General features: G+C 43.0%; 1 protein-coding gene across 2 annotated transcripts in view; it reads left to right on the top strand.

The window, feature by feature from the left end:
* eipr1 (EARP complex and GARP complex interacting protein 1) overlaps positions 1-19,741 on the top strand; it is a 56,955-nt gene extending 37,214 nt beyond the window's left edge. The window contains exons 7-9 of one of the 2 annotated variants that reach the window (XM_061795831.1): positions 12,338-12,505; positions 16,873-17,040; positions 19,089-19,741. In XM_061795831.1, the coding sequence (XP_061651815.1) occupies positions 12,338-12,505; positions 16,873-17,040; positions 19,089-19,263 (511 nt within the window). In that variant the 3' untranslated portion in view covers positions 19,264-19,741. The remainder of the gene's footprint in view (positions 1-12,337; positions 12,506-16,872; positions 17,041-19,088) is intronic. The other variant, XM_061795832.1, reaches the window with a different exon arrangement.
* Positions 19,742-21,944: the final 2,203 nt, after the last annotated feature.

Here is a 21,944-nt window from a genome sequence, read left to right as displayed (position 1 = left end):
CGTTCATATTTACAAATTTGGGTTCCCAGTTTCGATGCCTAGTCCGCCGGCCCCGAAGAATAAGTAGTGAAAACCAAAGAAGAAGCGGTGCAAACATGCAAAATGGGCTGATGCATCCAATTCCCAAGGACTCAAAGGGGTTAAAGCAAACAAAACATGACATTCATGTGGTTGCTGGCTTCCCCCAAATTATTGGAATGATAGCCCGGACTCATCAGAATCAGAATCAGAATCAGAATCAGAATCAGAATCATCTTTATTTGCCAAGTATGTCCAAAACACACAAGGAATTTGTCTCCGGTAGTTGGAGCCGCTCGAGTTCGACAGACAGAGAGTCAATTTACAGAACACTTTGGAGACAGAAAGACATCGACAAAAAACAACAACAAACAACAATTGTGCAAAAAGATGCAGAGTCCTCAGTTCGAATGGCTAATATCGCAATAGTCCGGTGCAATGACCATTGTGCAAAGGGCACTGAGACTTCAAGGAGTGGATGCGGTGTGCAACTTGTTCCCCTCCTCAGAACATTTTTTGAATTGTGGTGAAATATCTCCTTAAGTAAAGGGGCATTGTACATTTTCATAGCTGGCTAAAGATGACTCACCTGCACCTTGGTTTATAACTCGGCGGCCGATCACGTTCCTCTTTCTTTTCTTTTCAACAAACATAAACAACCCCATGGCAGGGATTAAATTACTCACGGTACCCTTGACAATAACCCGAGGTGGACGTACACTGATGATGCAGTGCCACTGCATTTCGAGCCCGAAATTCAGACAGTCGTAGCCAAGATTCAATGTATGTTCAATTGCACATTGTGAACTTTCAGTAAATGGATGATCAACCAATTTCACATTGTGCATTGGTGTCTCCGACTGTAATGACTTGTGAAATAGATCCTAAATTTTACGCAACCTTTTTCACGAAGCTTCAAACTCAAAGATATCTCTACACAGAGTTGCATGCCGTAGACCTGCAGCGACAGTATCCACTCCAGGGTGCATACGGAAAGCAGTAGAATGCTGCAGTGAAGGAGGGCCTCTGTACACCTCCCATGGAAATAGAGTGCATCAAAACTCTTCCAGACAGACAAAACTGCTGCATGTCCACAATGCACCTCACCAACCAAATCATCCTTTTTATTCCTCCTCTTCGCTAAATCTCACAGTACCTCCACATGCCTGGACCCAAGATAAACCTTTGTGCATAATATATTATTAGCAAATACAGCACCATTATCCCAAAATATTTTGTTTTATCACATTTCTATTCAAAAATAGACTATTATGCAAAAGATCACCTCTGTTTTCAAATGTACTTATCCATATGTTATACTTCATTTGAGAGTGACCTTTTGAACCATGCTGCAGTCAAATCAATTATAGCTAAACTTTTATTAGTCATATATTTAGAGACTTGTATTTATGAATTTAGGCAGACCATAGAATAAAAATTAACGAGTTTAGCATTGAAGACATTGGTGGTGTAGTGCAGCAATTCCCACTTAATATGTTATTCACAATGGACCTGCGACTGACAAGTGCAGACTGTAGTCTTCCCTCCCCCTAAACATGTATTTCATCCAACCATCCGTCCATTTTCTGTCGCGCTTCTCCTCACGCGGGTCATCCCAGCTGTCATCGGGCAGGAGGCGGGGTCCACCCAGAACTGGTTGCCAGCCAATCGCGGGGCACATACATATAAACAAACAACCATTCGCACTCACATTCACGCCTACGGGCAATTTAGAGTCTCCAATGCATGCATGTTTTTGGGATGTGGGAGGAAACCGGAGAAAAGCCACGCAGGCACGGGGAGAACATGCAAACTCCACACAGGCGGGGCCGGGGATTGAACCCCGCCCCTCAGAACTGTGAGGCAGACGCTCTAACCAGTCCTCCACCGTGCCACACATGTATTTAACATACCCCAAAAAACTATTTTGCTCAAGCTGTTCCAAATAATAACAAAAAAGCTACTGATGTAGCAATTCAATTTTTGGGCTGCCCAGCATTTTTGGGGATTTTCTGTGTATTTTCACTTACAATAGCATAAGAAACAAGCTTTTATCATAAGCACCCATCAAGTTTTCAAATGTAACAGATTGGTTCTCAATGCAACAACCCACAAATTGTTACCAAACAAATAAATCAGAGAACACAACCTTGTGGCAACATCAAGATTAATTATCCAAAAGTGTGCATGGATATAAAATCCAGTTTCACACTAATTGTCACAGCTTGTTAAAACCTAATGCCAATCATCCAAACTCATTAGTACCATTTTGTGTACTTGTTCAGTGCAGCCATTGATGCAAAGACACATTGGAGAACCCAAACAACCAGTGCATCTGTAACTGGTGAATGTCTGTGGGATAATCGACCCCCAATTTAGAACTTTAAAAACACACATGACGGAGAACACAAATGGTTTCAAAAGAATCAGAATCATCTTTATTTTGCCAAGTCTGTCCAAAAAACACACAAGGAATTTGTCTCCGGTAGTTGGAGCCGCTCGAGTACGACAACAGACAGTCAATTGACAGAGAACGCTTTGGAGACACAAAGACATTGAGAAAAAAAAAATGGTTGTTAGTTATCTGGTAATGCCGGTACAATTTTTGTTTTTTGACAATTGTGCAAAAAGAGGCCGAGTCCTCTAGCACTTAGTGCGGTTTGAATGACTAATATAGCAATAGTCCGGCGCAATGACCGTGGTGCAAAGGGCGCCGAGACTTCAAGGAGTGGATGCGGTTTAAAGTGACGAGTAGTGCGATAGTCTGGGGCAATGTCGATTGTGCAAATGTTGCAGATACTCCTCAGTCAGTGTGCAAGTGGTGCAGATGCTACTCTGGCATGAGTGGCCAGTATCGGTCAACAACAGATATGCAAATAGTGCAGCGTGGCGAGACGACTACGGTGAGTGCAGGAGTACTGTATAATTGGACCCACAGAAATGTGCCAACAAACTCAAGACAAACAAAATTGGCAGCACGTTGCAATGGAATTGTAGGTTAGCTGTTCCAGAAGTTGATGGCAAGAGGGAAGAAGCTGTTGGAATGTCTGCTAGTTCTAGTTTGCATTGATCGGTAGCGCCTACCTGAGGGAAGGAGCAGGAAGAGCCGGTGACCGGGATGTGGAGGGTCCGAGAGGATTTTGCACGCTCTTGTCTTAGTTCTGGCAGCGTGCAAGACCTCAAGGGGAGGTAGTGGGGTACTGACAACCTTTTCAGTAGTTTTGATTTTCCGTTGCAGTCGGAGTTTGTCCTTTTTTGTAGCAGCACCAAACCAGACTGTGATGGAAGAACACAGAACTGATTTGATGACTGCTGTGTAGAACTGCCTCAGCAGCTCCTGTGGCAGGCCGTGCTTCCTCAGAAGCCGCAGGAAGTACATCCTCTGCTGGGCCTTTTTGAGGACGGAGTTGATGTTGATCGCCCACTTCAGGTCCCGAGAGACTGTAATTCCCAGGAACTTGAAGGTCTCGACGGTTGACACAAGGCAGCTGGACAGCGTGAGGTCCAGCTGTGGTGAAGGATGCCTCCTGAAGTCCACGATCATCTCTACAGTCTTCAGCTCCAGGTTGTGTCAGCTGCAGCCACTCCACTTCCTGTCGATATGCAGACTCGTCACCGTCTTTGATGAGGCCGATGACAGTGGTGTCATCTGCAAACTTCAGGAGAATCGGGTTAAGACAACGTTCAATCTGGGAGCTATAAGATTACGCTATCAATTGTCTTTTATTTCTTCTCAGGCAGTTAGATTGTAAACCCATGTGACGTTAACAATCCAAAAGAGGTTTGTTGTTGAACTTTTTACATTTGAATAAATGTTGCTCTTTCTCATCTGATGTAACCTGCCACTCTCTCATCCTTGTCTGCCAGCCCAATCTCACAGCCAGGCTTTAATTTCGAACAGGAATGAAATGATTGCTCTCTTCGTTCGATTTTTCTTTTCCTTCTCCCCATCCTTTCATAGCAGTTGTCATAGAAACAGAGACTGCGTGTGCGTGTGTGTGTGTGACTATGACCGTCTGTTCCAGTCGATTCCCTCAGCAGAGAGATTTATCGGCTAGACTAAGCCAGTAGGAGGTTGTGAGTACCAGGTATTCTGCCGGTTTTGTTTACCCAGTCACATTGTGGGAACTGTCCTGTGTTTTGGAAAAGGCACACCATATGAAAGTTTGAATAGTTGAGAGTTGAGTTCCTTGAGCTAAGGGTTTCTAAATAAATAATGAAATCCAGTGTCATTTTCTCTGATTTGATGGAAAAACAGTTTTGTGAGTGTTTTTGCTGCTCTACTTTTGTATTGTCCGCATTTACACACAACAGTATTTGTGAGTGTGTTTCCCCAGTTTTGTTTTGTATCTGCTCGTACCTAACAGTGTGTGTAATAGGTCCCCTGTTCCCCCATCAACCCCCATCACACACACTCAGCCTTGCTGGCTGAATGACAGTAGATTGAGTGTGTTCGGTGGCTTAGGCAGAACACGACTATAATCCTCCACACTCATACAAACACACACTCGCAGTCCCAGGTCTCTCCGCTATTAGCTGGAGCCTAGGGAGTGGATGTGTGAGCGTGTTGTTTTGTGTTCATGTGTGTGTAGTGGGGATTGCTTAGTGACACCGGAGAGGGAAAAGGCGAATCTAACCCAATTTCCTGCTCCATTTCCTTTTCACATGGCAGGCACGTCCCATTCCACGCTGGAACGGGTTAAACACTAGCCACCCTTGAGCCCCAGGTCACAGCTTTTCCACAGGAGAGAGTGCGCTGTGAATAAATCATGTGCCTCGGCTTCAAAATTAAACATGAAATTGTTACTTTAAGTTTAAAGTCAGCTCAAACATAGAACACTGCTGCTGTTTTGTGGCTGACAGACTCACCTGACATTTAATAGAATCTTAAAGTTTAGATATAAAGCTGCGCATAGATCTCAATTAAGAGAAGCTGACTTGCTGACTTGCTCCGAGCGGTTAGAATATTCAGTGCATCCAACCACCCATTGTTTTCTTAGGATTTTGTTGATAGTGTTGAAATGTACTGTCGAAAAAATGGGACGTCGGTACACGGATCTGTTTAAAAACATGATACCCGATGTACTTTGTTTAAAATTAGCATCATGATTTTCCAAATTGCCCTGATTTGTTATAAGTCGCACTCACATCTGTCACGAAATGACAGCACACATAAGCCAATAGCATCATTAGACTATTTTCTATTGTTAAAGTAAACTTGAAATGACTCTACTGTCACTCTACTGGGTATTAGTGATAATTGTATTGTTTTGCCAAGCAATTATTCTCCCTTTCAGAAATAAAAAAAAAAAAAAGCAAAGAGAAAAACGTTTTTTGTGTCAGTCAACCACAACTGAACTGATGACGTTTACATGACCCGAAAGTTTGCTAACGAGCATTAGTAAAGATACCTTAGTTTGTTAGCTCCCGCTAGCAAGCCGGACGACATCCCATCAAAGGATCCATCAGCCGTGTTATATGAAGGACAAACATTAGTGTAGCCATTTCCACAAAAACTTAAATATTAATATTTCTCTCTCTCTCTCTCTCTCTGTGTGTGTGTGTTATATTATTTATTGCTATGTTTGGTTTACAGAGTTTGCTTTTCTAAAATGCCGCGTAGTTTAATTTGAATCCCATTAAAAATAAATCTGTTTTGGAAGATCGCTCATGTTTTCTTTGAAGAATGGTACATATCTGAAATATTCAGGGTAATCAAACTCCTGAGCTCAACTGTTCAATATTCTTTCATTTGCTAAATAAAAGAAGAGCTGCATTTAAGAAAGAAAAAAAAAAAGACATTGAAAAGTGAAAATTGTACATGTTCAAATGAAGTTCTTATGTTTTCTGTTTAGCATCTTTTAAAAAAACAGAAATCCATTTTAAAAAACAAAATGTTTTTTTAAAATGGGTCCGTATATGGGAGAGATACTATTCTTCATTCATGAATTCTTTCATCTTCCGTTCCACTTATCTTCACTGCCGGAGCCTATCCCAGCTATCTTCGGGCAAGAGGCGTGGTACACCCTGAACTGGTCGCCAGCCAATTGCAGGGCACATAGAAACAAACAACTCACACTCACATTCACACCTACGGGCAATTTAGAGTCTTCAAATAACCTACCCTGCATGGTTTTTTTTTTCTGCATGCGACCAGTTCAGGGTGTACCCCGCCTCGCGCCCGAAGATAGCTGGGATAGGCTCCAGCATGCCCGCGACCCTCGTGAGGAGAAGCAGTATGGATAATGGACGGATGGATGCTTTGTGTGTGACTAAAGCTACTATGTACCCCCGTGTTCAAAGGCTTTCTTTTGTTACCCTGATACATAACACCTGCATTGCTACATTGAACTGCATTGACTCGAGCGTAAATTGCAAATCATTTTCCAATGCATTGAATATTCAATATATACCGGTACCTACCGTAGAAATTCCGAAGAATTTGAACACATCGCACGCTTGGAATATACACAGTGTGTATTCCACCTAAAAAACCTAAATGACAAAGCTGAGCTTTTGACAGGGATCGCTGTTTATGTGTATGCTTGATTTACAGACATGCGCTGCATAGTTCATATATTGATAATGTCTATTCATTCTAGCCTCGATTTGTTTTTGACATTTTGTCAGGTTCCACAGACTGACACACAAAAGCTGCTGTCTTGACCTAATTGAAGCCCAGCAGTTCGCCCCCGGTCATTCTCTTATACCTCCCTTATTTTAATGAGATTTTTAATTAGCATGTTAATTGCCGAATGTGATCAGAGGGGTGACGAGTTAGCTGGCTATCTGCTGTTGGCATCCAGCTGGGCCATAACACTTGAGGCTTTCCACTCTGCTGAACATAACCCAGCCAAGCTGAGCTTTATTAGGGGAGCCTGAAGAGGAAATGGTTTTGAAGATATAAAGTTTGTTTTTTCTTGTGGTGGGTTGCTTCTTTTATTCTTCCATGCTGAATGTAAGGGAGAAGTAGAGCTGTGGTGAGCATCATCCGTTTAATTCAGCTGTTATTTAATATACTGCAGAGAAAGTCACCTAAAAAGTATGTTAAGTATGCAGTATATTCACTGAACACTTGAAACAACCTTCATGCGACCTTCATGCACCGTACTTCCATACTGGAAGAGAAAATAAGTGACATTGTGCGCCAACAATGCAAAAGTAAACAATTACTTTTTAGTAGGCCTGAACTGACTCTTGCACCAAGAAGTTAAATTCAGTATTCATTTCATGGTCTATGCACCTCTAACTAATAATACTATATTTAATGGTCTCTGGCAGGGATATTCAAATAGAATTTTCATGGGTCACATTTTTAGAGAGCTAAGAGCTGAAGACTTCTCCAGTAGTACATATATAATTCAGTCTCTGACATATGTTAAAATAGAGGTGCAACAATCAATCAATCAATTCATTGATAACTACTTTGATAATTGATTCATCGTTTAGAGCCATCGTTGAACTTAAAATTGTCAAAATCCTCAGATTTCAGTCTCCCACCAGTCAAAGGTGCCTACCCCTATTAAGGCAGGCAGCTTTTTTTTAAATCTCAGTAAGACATTTGCAAGCATCTGCATTTACTTTGGAAAACAATGATCCACATTTCCTGACATGTGACAGAACAAACAAGAATCAGAATCATCTTTATTTGCAATGTGTGTCAAAAACGAGCAAAAATTTTGTCTCTGGTCGTTGGAGCCGCTCTAGTATGAAAAAATACTTTTGAGACATTAAAACATGAAAAAACACGACTTGTCATTGAACAATGAAAGGTTACCAGTAATGTGGTCATGCTGATCCAATGACAGTTGTGCAAATGATGTCGAGTCCTCCAGCAATTTAGAGCAGTTTGAAATCACTGATAATCAGGTACAGTGACAATTGTGCAAATGGTGCAGTCTTCAAGAAATGTAAGCAGTTTAAAGTGACTAGTAGTGCGATAATCTGCAACAGTGACAATTGTGCAAGTGGTGCAGATAGTTCTCAAGCACACGAGTGGCCCGTATTGGTCAACGGCAGATATGCAAATAGTACCGCGTTACGAGACTACTGCAGTGAGTGCACAAATAATGTCGAAGCGTCCCGACAGAGATGTGACAACAATCTCAAGACAAAATTGGCAGCATGTTACAATGGAATTGCAAGTTAACTGTTTTAAGCAGTTAATGGCAAGAGGGAAGAAGCTGTTTGAATGTCTACTGAGCAATCGCGCCGACCTGAGGGAAGGACCTGAAAGAGGTGGTGACCAGGATGTGGAGGGTCCCACAGGATTTTGCATGCTCTTGTCTTAGTTTTGGCAGCATGCAAGTCTTCAAAGGTGGGTAGAGGGATACCGACAATTTTACAGCCTTGATTGTCCGTTGCAGTTGGACTTTGTCCTGTTTTGTGGCAGCACCGAACCAGACTGTGATGGATGAACACAGGACTGATTCGATAGACTGCTGTGTAGAAATGCCTCAACAGCTGGCCGTGCTTCCACAGAAGCCGCAGGAAGTACATCCCCTTTTTGAGGATGGCGTTGATGTTGGTCTCCCACTTCAGGTCCTGAGAGACTAATTCCCAGGAACTTGAAGGTCTCGACAGTTGACACAGGGCAGTTGGACAGTGTGAGGGGCAGCCATGGCGAAGGATGGCTCCTTAAGTCCACAATCATCTCTACAGTCTTGTGCGTGTTCGGCTCCAGGTTGTGTCGGCCACACCAAAGCAGCTCCAGCAGCTCCACTTCCTGTCGATAAGCAGACTCGTCACCATCTTTGATGAAGCCGAAGACTGTGGTGTTGTCTGCAAACTTCAGGAGTTTGAGAGCTGGGTGCGTTGGGTGCTGATGGTGCGTGTGGATGAGGTGGTGTCCCCCAGTCTAATCCACTGTGTCCTGCCCATCAGGAAGCTGTAAATCCACTGGCAGATGGCAGGCGAGACACTGAACTGGAGAAGCTTGGAGGAGAGGAGTTCAGGGATGATTATATTGAACGCAGAGCTCTAGTCCACGAACAGGAGCCTCAAGTAGGTCCCTGCGCCGTCAAGGTGTTCTAGATGAAGTGCAGTCCCATGTTGACTGTGTCATCCAGACCTGTTTGCTCGGTAGGCAAACTGCAGGGGGTCCTGCTCTTGAGGTGGTCCAGCACGAGGCGTTCAAAGGACTTCATGACCACAGATGTCACCCTGTAGTCATTCAGACCTGAGACTGCAGGTTTCTTGAGGACTGGGATGATGGTGGAGCGTTTGAAACAGGATGGTACTTCACACAGTTCCAGAAAAAGACTGGAGCGAGCTGGTCCAGTAACTGAATCCTAATAATTTTATGGGGGGAGAAAGAACAGTCATTTTAATCTATTAGGAAAATAATTATTTGCAGCCGTAGTATGAATAACCTGTAATGGGCATATTGTTGAACCTGAAGCAGCCTCAGAAGTGATTATCATATTAGTAGCCCTTTGCATGAATCAGTACCCAAGAAGTAGCTGTTTCAAAAGGGTTGGAGTACATCATCACTCTCTCTTGTGAGATTTTATTTGTTTTTCTTTTATCATAAAACAATATACCGTGGGTACGGAAAGTTTTCAGACCCACTGAAATTTTTCACACTTTGTTATATCGCAGCCATTTGTTAAAATCATTTAAGTTTGTTTTTTCCTCATTAATGTATACACAGTACCCCATATTGACAGAAAAAAAATTCATTGTTGAGATTTTTGCTGATTTATTAAAAAGGACAAAGTGAAATATCACACAGCCATTATTCAGACCCTTTGCTTAGTATTTAGTAGAAGCAAGCACCCTTTTGAGCTAATACAGCCATGAGTCTTTATGGGAATGATGCAATAGTTTTTCACACCTGGATTTGGTGATCATCTGCCATTCCTCCTTGCAGATTCTCTCCAGTTCTGTCAGTTTGGATGGTGAACATTGGTGGGCAGCCATTTCAGGTCTCTCCAGAGATGCTCAATTGGGTTTAAGTCAGGGCTCTGACTGGACCATTCAAAAACTGTCACGGAGTTGTTCTGAAGCTACTCCTTTGGTATTTTAGCTGTGTGCTTTAGGGTCGTTGTCTTTTTTGAAGGTGAACCTTCGACCCAGTCTGAGGTTCTGAGCACTCTGGAGAAGGTTTTCGTCCAGGATATCCCTGTACTTGGCCGCATTCATCTTTTCTTCGATTGCAACCAGTCTCCCTAACCCTGCAGCTGAAAAACACCCCCACAGCATGACGCTGCCAGCACCATGCTTCATTCACTGTTGGGACTGTATTGGACAGGTGATGAGCAGTGCCCGGTTTTCTCCACGAATTAAGGCCAACAATTTCTAATTTGGTCTCATCAGACCAGGGATTCTTATTTCTCACCATCTTGGAGTCTTTCAGGTGTTTTTTTTGCAAACTCCATGCGGGCTTTCATGTCTTGCACTGAGGAGAGGCTTCCGTGGGGCCACTCTCCTATAAAGTCCCGACTGGTGGAGGGCTGCAGTGATGCTTGACTTTCTAGAACTTTCTCCCATCTCCCGACTGCACCTCTGGAGCTCAGCCACAGTGATCTTTGGGTTCTTCTTTACCTCTCTCGCCAAGGCTCTTCGCCCCCAATTGCGCCGGACGGCCAGCTCTTGGAAGGTGCTGTGAAAAATGCTATTGTATTGCATCTACTTCATCTTCAGTGAAAAATTCCTTGTCTTATATAGAAAACTGAAACTGCACTACACCCACTCAGTCAATTAGAGTTTTTTAGGATGCCTTCCTATCCACTTACTGTATAAAATATATACTAATGTAAGAGATAGCACTAGTTTGAAAGAACTGCTGAAATGATGAATGGTTCATTTGAAACGAGTCCATTGCATAAACAGCGACGCAAAACGCTCGTAAGTGGAAGAGGAACAGGAGCTGCAAGCCCGTGGAACACAAGTTGATGTAATAAGCCCTTATACCCCTATCTCACTGGAGGAGACGTCGCCGAGGTGACTCCGGGACCCAGAAGACCAAACTATTGCTTGCGCTCTCACCAGGATTCAAAGAGTTGAATTGTCATACCAACACACGTTTACACCTCATATGACACGAAATTTGAAACTCAAGGTCCCAGATTAGCCCAGTGAGTCCCAAGACGTGTGAAATATAATTGAATGAGAAAAGAAAAGAAAATGAGATTTTTTTTTTTAAATGCTTATTTGCAGCTGTAAATGTGTGCAAAGGTGCAAATGCAGCAAGCATTTAGCACTTCTCACAATTATACAAACATTACGCATGATTGAAGAAAAACAAGTAAGGTGTGGGCGGCGCATGATGCGTGCAGGCGCCCATTTGAGAGTTTGGCAGCAAATGAAAAGAATACTTAGGTCACTCTGAGTGCATTGTGCAAAGATCTGTATCCATAGACCTGTACAGCTCCTGGGTAGATGAGATAATTGCCTTTGCCATCTAATATATTTCTTTCAGCTATGCAAAGGAAAGGTGTAGTGGAGAGAGAGAGTGAGAAAGGCAAAAAGTGTATTTTAAATATTGCATTCTAGTAGCACAGAAGACTTGAACACAGGAAAATATGTAGTTGGAGGTGGAGAAATTTGAGCAAAAAGATGGAAGGAGGCACAATGCAGAGCTTGCCAGTTCCATTGTCATGTCCATGATATTAACTTCAGACGAGCAGGAACTCAAAGCTGTGGAGTTGCTTTTATAAGAGCAGCAGCACCGGATGTCAGCTTCTTTAGTGAGCCTGGCCTTGGCTGACAGACACACACTTGGGAACGTCTGGACAGTGTGAATCATTCTCTCTCTGTTGTTGTTGTTGTTGGTTGTTGTTCTTTCAAACTACTCCACGACTTTTTCCCTATCATTTTCGGGATTGGCCGGCACGGTGGGCAACTGGTTAGAGCGTCTGCCTCACAGTTCTGAGGAGCGGGGTTCAATCCTGTGTGGAGTTTGCATGTTCTCCCCGTGCCTGCGTGGGTTTTCTCCGGGCGCTCCGCTTTCCTCCCACATCCCCAAAAACATGCATGCTAGGTTCATTGACAATGTGAATGTGAGTGCGAACGGTTGTTTGTTTGTATGTGCCCTGCGATTGGCTGGCAACCGGTTCAGGGTGGACCCCGCCTCCTGCCCGATGATAGCCGGGATAGGCTCCGGCACGCCCGCGACCCTCGTGAGGAGAAGCGGCTCACAAAATGGATGGATGGATGGATGGATGGATTTTCGTAATTGCTCTTCAAAGGTTTTCCTTCCACCTATTCGAAATACTTTCCCTCAACCTACCGTCTCAACTGTCACCCTGCCCAAACTTCTGCCATTTACATAAAACTTTCCTCCTTAAATCTGTATCTCTTTCTCTCTTCTCCTCAGTCAGATTTACTGTATCGAGAACGCTCACGGCCAGCTTGTGCGTGACGTGGACTTCAACCCGAACAGGCAGTATTATTTGGCCAGCTGTGGAGACGACTGCAAGGTTAAGTTCTGGGATGTCCGTAATGTCCAGGAGCCCATCAAAACCCTGGAGGAGCACTCACATTGGTAGGTATACTAGTGTGTGTCCATGCATGCATGTGTGTGCGTGCATGTGTCTGCCTGTCTGGGTGTGTGTGTGTGCCAATGTCCGTCGAAAAGGGTTTTGTCCTTGAACTGTGTAACCAGGGTTAGCGTTAGACGGTTAGTCACAGTGTGTCCCATCAAAAAGTTGTTCTGTAGTCCAAACGATTTTCATATCCACTGACTCTAAACATACTAATTACTGCTTAACATATTACTGACTTCTTAATAAGGTACCTATTGGTAATGTTCGTACCACTGGTGTAGATCACGCATCAGTACAAGAACTAAAGATGTGCAAAATCAAGCCATTTCTATATCATTGCACTAGAATCAATAGGGAACTGGATCTAAGTTGTTTTTGATGGTCTTGATAAGCTTGGCCTGAAAAAAAAAAAACAATTTGGCTGAAGTTTTTGTTTTTTTCCCCCCATCAAATCATCAAACAAAACATGGCTTTTGGTTGCTGTGGTTGCTAGCTATAACCCAGTAATATATTTGTTTGGCTCTTCCACTAACACTTCCAATTCCATCACTTCAGATCTACATAAAGGGCAAAAGCCTCTTTAACATACCGTGGGCTCCACTACCTTTACACCTGTTGCCAACAGGGCATGCAATCGGTTTGGAATGAGTGAACACACAATTTCACCCCCGCTGTCTGGGATCTTAGTAAAAGATTGCAATCTTAGTAGATCACGAGCAACACACCCATCAACAGCTTGTGCAATCTGTTACGGTAGTTCCCAATTTAGCACTGGCTATTTGGGATCTTTGTCAATTAGTCACTCACCATAGTAGAATACACAGCCCATGTCTACTGAGCTGCTCTGACTGCTCGTATGATATATGTGTATGGTTTGAAATTCAAATATTGTTTGAATTTTCCACCAAATCTTTTGGCCGTTCGAACTTGAACGTACCACTATTGATATGGAAATGCAAATGCAAATGAGGAAAAAGGCACCATGCTGAATTATTTGGGTCTTTTTTTGTTGTTGTTTTGTTTTTTGCTTGTTTGTGGACGATGCAAAAACTATGCTGAAGACAATGAAAACACCACTGCGCCACTGTTGATTGGTTTCTGATTTTATTAATGGCTTTATCTCCTAAATAATTGAATGCCTTAAGTACTTGTGGTGCAATAAAATGTAGTTATACGCTAATTACGTTTTAAATAGGCAGTTACTCCTTTTGACAGTCAAGGTTTAAGCACTGTCGGCCCAATGCGCCTCAGTTCTGCTTCAGCTTCTCCTCTCCTCTATGAAGGTGCAGGCAGTGCCAAGAGCTAAACACAAGAGTACTGCAGCAGTGTGTGAGAGAGAGAGAGAGAGAGACCCTCTCCTGTGTAAGATTAAAAGATGTGTTTGTGTGTGTGTGTGTGTGTGTGTGTGTGTCTGGCTCTAAACCAGGCTTCTCCAGCAGCACAACACTCCTACCTGATTAAGCCACATGCACACACACACACAAAGATGTTGCATCTTCTCAGAGGGAGGATGAACTTGGCCAACACATCCATAGCTGCAGCTTGCTGCAGATTTCATCTACTTCTGATAGGTGATAGGCATGTGTTTGCATTTGTGTGTCTGTGTGCACTCTACCACCCCATATATTTCTACTCATTCCACTTTACCTTTTCCGCAGCAGTCTGCCATTGTTTAAATATATCACGGCTGTTTGTGTAGGTGTGCACTACCACATGTAGTGTAGCACATGCTGAAGGGACATCTGGGTTTCGAAGGGTACTGTAAGGGTAGCAGATTAGAGAATATTAGGGAATAGCATGGCCATAGCTGATTTTCTGTCAACAGCATGGCTATCCATGCTTCAATCCCAGGGACTGCACTTTGAGCCATGCCCCGCCCCGGCCGACAGAGGTGGAGGAAGTGATAGACAAAAGCACAGAGAGAGGAAGAAAGTAGCAAAGGAGGGAAAAGCACACACAACCTGAGTGATAGAAAGATGAATAAGATTTGATTGAGCTACTGTCAACGTAACACAAATAATTGAGAGACAAGGGAAACACCAGGTAAAGCGACGTTATTATGATGATGGTCATAATTATGTGGGAGCTCAACTGTAAGGCAGCAAATGTTCTTGATAGGCAAGTGAAAACACACATTTTTATGCTCTGAGCACCACTGTGAGATTGGTGCGTTTTCTGCATGACTGTGTTTATTGGATTTGTGTGTTGGACCGCGTCTAAAATGAGATGGCTCATCTCAAGGGGCAATTCCATAACAAAAAAAAAGGTTTATAAATATTTGCTTGTGCAAATTGAGATACAAAAAAACCAAAACATTTTGTGTATCAATGACTACGTTTTCTTGCACAAATGAATCTGGTGACTGACATAGTTCATTTCTTTCTTTATGACATTTTTCTTTTTACAATGCAATGCAATTTTATCTTTGGCCACACGATGTCTGTCTTTGTTTCACTGGGTGAAGATGATAATATTTTCAGTTCATTTGGCAGCGGGGTTTAACAAAGACAAAGAGTGACTTTTTGCTACCTGCTAACTGGTACAAGCCAAGTACTAAAAGGGTTCAATTTACAATTGTACATGTGGGGTGGGAGCCTTTTCTCCTGGAATGCTCCTGGAACATGTAAACATTTGACAGCGCTACGAAGGCTCTCTTGTAGTTTCATGGGTGGATTGAACTACTCTCCAGTGCTCCGGCCATTATTTCAAATGCATTCATTGATTACATTTATGATGTTGCAGAGTACAGTTGGGTACATGCATTTTTACTTGATTAATTACACAAATTAAAAGATTAGTGTACTTATTGTGGGTGGTCTTCACACCCACTTCCAATATTATTCATACTATTTTTAGAGAGACTTTATCAAAGCACGTGTACAATGGTATGAATTTAAACTGGACCCAGAAACAGGAGAAGCCTGGAGAAATTTCTGGAGAACGGTTTATTGCAAAGGAATTTGGAGTTGGACCTTTGAGGCGTAACGGCGGGTCGTCAAGACAGGAAACGTGCGGGTGGCGTGAGCAGGTGGATGTGCTTGGCGGTGCGGTTGAAGAGCCGGTGTACCAGGGATGAACGTTAATACTCTGGCGGAGGAGTCTCGGATCCGGCAAGCTTAAATGCAGGTGATGACGAAGGCTGATTGACAACAGGTGCGCGGGCAAGGTGGTGCTGTTTGCTGAGAAGAGAGAGCGAGAGAGAGAGGGGGCGAGAGGGGCGAGAGGGGCGCAAAGCAAAGGAACTACAAGGCATAGCTCATGACAGCACGACTGGCGCAGTTGCATTATTTTGTTGTATTTTTGTGACAGTACAACTGTTTGATGCACAGATTTGCTCAATCATCTCATACTTTAATACATATATAGTCTCATTTAGGAAATGTTTGCACATGCAAAAATGGGTGTAAACTAGATTGCTTACGCAAACAGATGTGGACGCTGAACTACTAACCTGGCACATCTAGGATTGCATCTGTCAAACGCGCATAATTGCCGCATAGTTCATTTTGCATGTTGTGGGAGGAGCATATGCAAATAGAGTCATTAAGCAACGGGAGTGTGATTTTGCAAACCGGAGATGAATTGTGATACCGCCTCTGAAAGGCATGTGGCAAACGGCAATGCTTTGCTTCACCTTGATGAGAAGGCGCAGGGGAGAATGGCTCTTTTCCGCATTTGAAACGCCATAAAAGCAATGTTCGAGCTTCTGAAGGATTTAAGGGCCGACTCAAAGCTAGTCACAAGAAGAAGTCATGCCATATCGCCTATGACAAAACTCTTTTCAACTCTCCCCTTAGCTCTAGGTCATTTCAGCGCACTGTGACAAATGGTGCTGGGCAGTTTTTCTTGAATGCTGTCCCAAGTTTTAAACAAAATGATACACAGGATGGGCACATACATCCAATTCATTTTTGTTCCTACATTGTCTTGATAAACATTTTGCATTTGTTCAAAAATGTGGATACAAACATCTTAGCTAATATTAACAACTACACAGTTTTTAAAAAAAAATATATATATATATATTTTTTATTTATTTTTTTTTTTTCTTGTTTTAATGCACGACATCATCGTTATGTCCTCGGACTTCAATCTCTGTCCTCGCAACTTGCCTGGCCCGCAGAAGCCCCATTCTCTCCACTCCGGTTTCAGCGTGTAAGCAATTGGCCCGTGGATTCCCACATAATACCATGACCACAAAGTTGCGAGTTGAAAAAAGTTTGAAATCCCAATCATCAAATGTGTATGAAAAGATATCGACCATGGTTCTCTCATAGAGTATGACCTGCTGTCCCAATCATTTTGTCCATACATTGTGGCACTTTCCTGGTTCTTTGTGAAATGCTGCGTACTCATTTTGTATTAGGGTGTGGAGCGTCCGCTATAACCACAGCCACGACCAGCTGGTGTTGACAGCCAGCAGTGACAGCCGCCTCATCCTTTCCAACATGGTGTCGATATCCTCAGAGCCGTTCGGCCATTTGGTGGATGATGAGGATCTCAGCGAGGGCGAGGACAACCCGCAGGAAGATAAGTGAGAGCAACATGTGTCAGTGTTGTTGTTGTTGTTTTTGTTTTTGTTTTGTGCAATTCATGAGACATTCAAGACCAAAGAGGCCCAAATAATGTCTTGTGAATTGGACATTTGACACACCACACAGAAGAGTGTTTTTAAAATCCTGTAAAAAAAATGGCCAAGAAGGAAGCCCCCGCCCACAAGCGCAGGAGAAAGCCCTTCACCCGTCCATCGAATACGTTCGCTCGGACGCTGTGTGCTCAAGTGTCCGTACGGAACTACCGGCTGAATAACGGGTCGCTGTGGTTAAATACTTCAGGAAGATGGATGTTTCGGGTTGTAGGCTTACTGCAAGATGTAGCGGGGGTAGAAGAATAGGTCAAGCTATTATTACTAAGTAACTCGTAATTCCATAATAGCCATAGACGTCACTCGCAGTGGGGGAGGGCCGACTCGTGGTGTTCCCTGGTGACCAGAGCGCAACCTTGTTTTAGTCCCGCCCAAAAAACCAAAAACAAATCAGCCATCTGAGATTGTGAAATCAATTTGAAGATACAGCTCAACGATTCAGTCCTAAATTGTTCCGTCTTTGCACGTATGTCATTAGAAATTAGAAACAAAACATGAAAATGACTTTGGTCCGACTTTAAACGAGCAGGGTCAAACAACGATTGTATGTGATCAACTAGAGTAGCAAAACAACAGAGTGCCAAGTTCAATCTTAAATCTTAAAAGATTGATCATGGAGTGCTGTATTTGTTTGTGTGTTTGTTCAAACCCATCGCGGTAAGCATTGTTTCTGCAATCATTTCTATGCAGGAAAAGGCTTGACAGTGATGAATGGACTTAAGGATGAATCTACACACAAATGTCGGTTGCATCGTAACTTAATGTCATTCAAACAACATGAGTGACGATAGACATAATAACGCAAAGCATAATATCTGACACATGGAGGATGATTATGGGATTCAAGCAATTTCCATGTGTAGGCATTCCATCAGGCCAAAAGATATTTGAGTTAAGCAGTCGAAACAGACAAACCTTTGTGCTTAGCAGAGGTTAACACAAAAAAGCTGCCATGTTACTGAATCTGTGATGCTCCTACTCCCCACTAATTATGAACACTAGCTCTTAAAGGATCGGCCGAAATATCCATCTGTCATTAACCAAAAATGGGCTTTTTTTTTTTTTTTTTTAACCTGTCCTGTTCAGCTGCGTGGCCTTACAGAATGGTGGCTCTGTGTGCCTTTTGTGCTGGAAGAGTTTTGCTCTGCAACAGAGTTTGAAATACTCCCTCTGCTTATTTTTTAATGATTTTTTATGTTTATTGAAAATGCAGCCGGACCGAAAATGTTTTGGTTTTTGGGGCCAGACAGACAGAAGGACAGGATGGACAAGGGAATAGCGCTGCGAACCACAGCAGAACAATAGTTAGTTCAGATATTTCGTTACAACAGTCAAATGGTGGATGAGTGGGGACGCCCGGCCATCTCGAACAAGATGAGAGAGGACACAAAAGTATTCACGTGTGTTGAGTCTTTATCGGATTGGAGGAAGTTACCGCCTCTCATTTTCAATTCTTGGAGTAAACGTTCACATGACATGAATGCATTATTTTGGAATAAATGATGTTGGCAGTCAATTCCACTCTGTTGCCATGCGCTGCAGCGAAGGGCTCTTTTGTTCATCTAAAAATCGGGATTGGGGAGAAATTATATGGTGCTGACTGAGATGAATGTTTTGCCTAATTGTTATGTATAATGCGCACTATTGACTTTTTGGATGAAAAATGCGCATTATTCACGAAACATTACGGTATCCGTTCATTATTAAAAAAAATCCTATTCACAATATGGGACATGTTACCTATGTGCACAAACATGCACTGAAAATTAACTTTCCAACCCCTTTAGATTGCAGCCGGTTGTCACGATTTGCATGGACCTAAATCATTTATCGCATTATGAAATGATGAGGATTATGAACAGGACTGCACGTGACAATGTTGTGTTAGGTATGGCCTGGATTTCTTCAACCTGTTGCTATGTGCGCATGTGTTGCAGGGGCAAGGAGCCTCTGAAAGACAGCGTGGTGTCCACCTACGAGGAGCACGAAGACAGCGTGTACGCAGCTGAGTGGTCGTCGGCCGATCCGTGGCTCTTCGCCTCGCTCAGCTATGACGGCCGCCTCGTCATCAACAGGGTCCCCCGCACCCTGAAATACCAGATCCTTTTGTAAGGGAACATTTATGTACATGAGACAAAGAAGGTGTGATTAATGTAAATACAGTAGACGTCTTGTGACTTAACACTGTAAATGAAAGATTCCCGCTAACAGTTGTTTTTTCCATTGTCTGCTTCTTCAGTGCTACCTTTACATGTCAAAGACATTTTATTCAACTTGGCATGCTCATTTCGAAACGTCAATACGAATCCTATTGTGCAGCCTCATCATACATATTTGTCCTTCTGCTGTAACATTCCATTCAGAATAATAGTGTAAAAAATCTGAAATTACAATTTCCCGAGAAATTAGCTGGGAATACGGTATGTTCGCATTCTGTTGAAAAGCGTAAAGCCTGTTAAAGTGGATTAACCGGCTTGTCATTGGACATCGACAATATCATCTCAAGCTATCAGAAATATGAACCCTGGGTGTTGTGAGCAGCATAGGGGATGTCATAACAGCCATGGAATCATTAAATCATTCCAAATAATAGTGTTGTTACTTTATTTGTAGTAATCCAACAATGTGTGTGAAAGCAATTCTGTCAGTTCACACTTTAAGTGTAAAAACATATGGTACCAGTTCAGGTGCATCGCTATAAATTTGAATATTGTGGAAAACTTAATTCACTGCAGTAGTTCAATCCAAAAAAACAAAAAACAAAAGATTACTCGCACAAACGGTAAAATAATAAAAAAAATTTTAAACTATTATTTCTAAATGATAATAGCTTACAGCTGACCGAAATAAGAATGCATATTACATAAGAAACAATCAAACAGATTTTTTATATATACATTCAGTCAGTCGTACAGTAACGTGCTTGCATGCACGCGACACAACATCTGGGAATGCAGACGACGGATGTTCCTCCAAGGGATCTCCTCCCAAACATGGATCAGGGCATCACTCAACCTCTCAATAGTTTGTGGTGCAACGTGGCTGCAGCGGATGGAACGAGACATGATGTCCCAGAGGTGCTCGATTGGATTCAGGTCTGGGGAATTGGGCAGGGATGTCTATGGTCGCACACTTCAGCCACATGAGGCTGAACATTGTCATGACATGGAACCCAGGGCCCACCGCACCAGCATATAGTGCAATTTTTTACAGCAGTGAAACCCCACACCTCAGCCTTCTCTGTTCATGCATCGTGTGCTGGGACTGGTTGCGCAAGGACAGTCCAGACCTTGCGGACTGTGGCAGATGTCATCAACAGGCCCATTCATCACAGCTAATCTCTTATGTATCGCACATTCTCGATTACACTTGTGCCGAAGAAGCCTGCGGGTGTTTTATTATTTGCCATTAGGCAGCGACAGTCTAAAACGCTGAACGCAAAAAAAACTTAACGCTGATTTGTCCCAAAACTGCGATCCGTCATCACCAAAACTAGTGTACCTCTCTTCTCATGCCCACTTCCACCAAAATATTATTATTTCTCCCTTAAAACGTGCACGTCATCTGTGATACTGCGGGTATTGTTCTCATATTTTCAGAGGTGGAAGGTGTACATGAGTGGAGATGTACACCAGAATCAGAATCATCTTTATTTGCCAAGTATGTCCAAAAAACACACAAGGAATTTGTCTCCGGTAGTCGGAGCCGCTCCACTGCGACAACAGACAATCAATTGACAGAGAACCCTTTTACGTACAACGTGAAACTGCCCAATTGTGCGGCTTGCGCTTGTTGAACAAAATTCAGAGAATCTTCTCATGAAGTCGGATGTTGAATTGACAAAATTGCGTGGGTTTTCTCCGGGTACTCCGGTTTCCTCCCACATCCCAAAAACATGCATGAATGAATTAATAATCAGAAGTTACTCACCATTGACTCAGTACCTGAGTAGTTTTTTCACTGTGTACTTTATACTCTTACTCAAGTAATTTTTTGGAGGACTACGTTTGACTTTTACTCGAGTCACATTATTGTCAAGTAACAGTACTGTCACTTGAGTACAATATTTGGCGACTCTACCCACCTCTGTTGAAGACCGAAAATGGCTGTAGGTCAAGTTGGCCAACTTGTGCCCTGCGATTGACAGCAGATCAGGTAATAGCCTCCCTCGATTTTCGGCCAGCGTGGGCTGGGACAGGCTTCGGCACCTTCATGACTCTGAACAGGAGACGCGTAATCGACAGCAAAAGAAATGGATCCCGTCCTGGCACACGCAGGCAGGAATCTCCTTTTGTATGTCCGCCAATGTATCATGCATCTGTCAAGTCACATCAAATTGTGAGTCGTTATTTGAATTTTATATCATTTTAGTAATTCGGCATTTTCTTTCAATGTACACTTGTTTGATAGTTAGCCATGCTAAAATGTGCAGAAAAGCACAGGGAAGAACAATCCAATTGATTCCTATGGGAAATTGCCCCAACATTAGAGGTCAGCCACCATCAAGATGAGGTTTTGGGAGCTTTCCCTGCACAAGACAAAACTTCTGTCGATGCGACTACACTGCTCTAAGAAGAATGCCGTAGTGTCAGCCGCGAGAGAAATGTAGCGCTCCTCGAGTCATTGTGAAAGGCACACTTGTCGCACAGATGTTTCCCTCTAACGTGGCGGTGGAAATGGCTTGAGCCGCAATGGAAACCAAATTAAAAAGAATTAGGCTTCATTCAATTATTTATTCATGAATGCAACATGGAGCCACTCTGGCTGTGTGTGAGGCTGAGTGTGAGAGTGGA

Source organism: Phyllopteryx taeniolatus, chromosome 13 (genome assembly GCF_024500385.1).
Source record: "Phyllopteryx taeniolatus isolate TA_2022b chromosome 13, UOR_Ptae_1.2, whole genome shotgun sequence".
NCBI lineage: Eukaryota > Metazoa > Chordata > Actinopteri > Syngnathiformes > Syngnathidae > Phyllopteryx > Phyllopteryx taeniolatus.
This window is presented reverse-complemented; position numbering and strand designations above follow the sequence as displayed.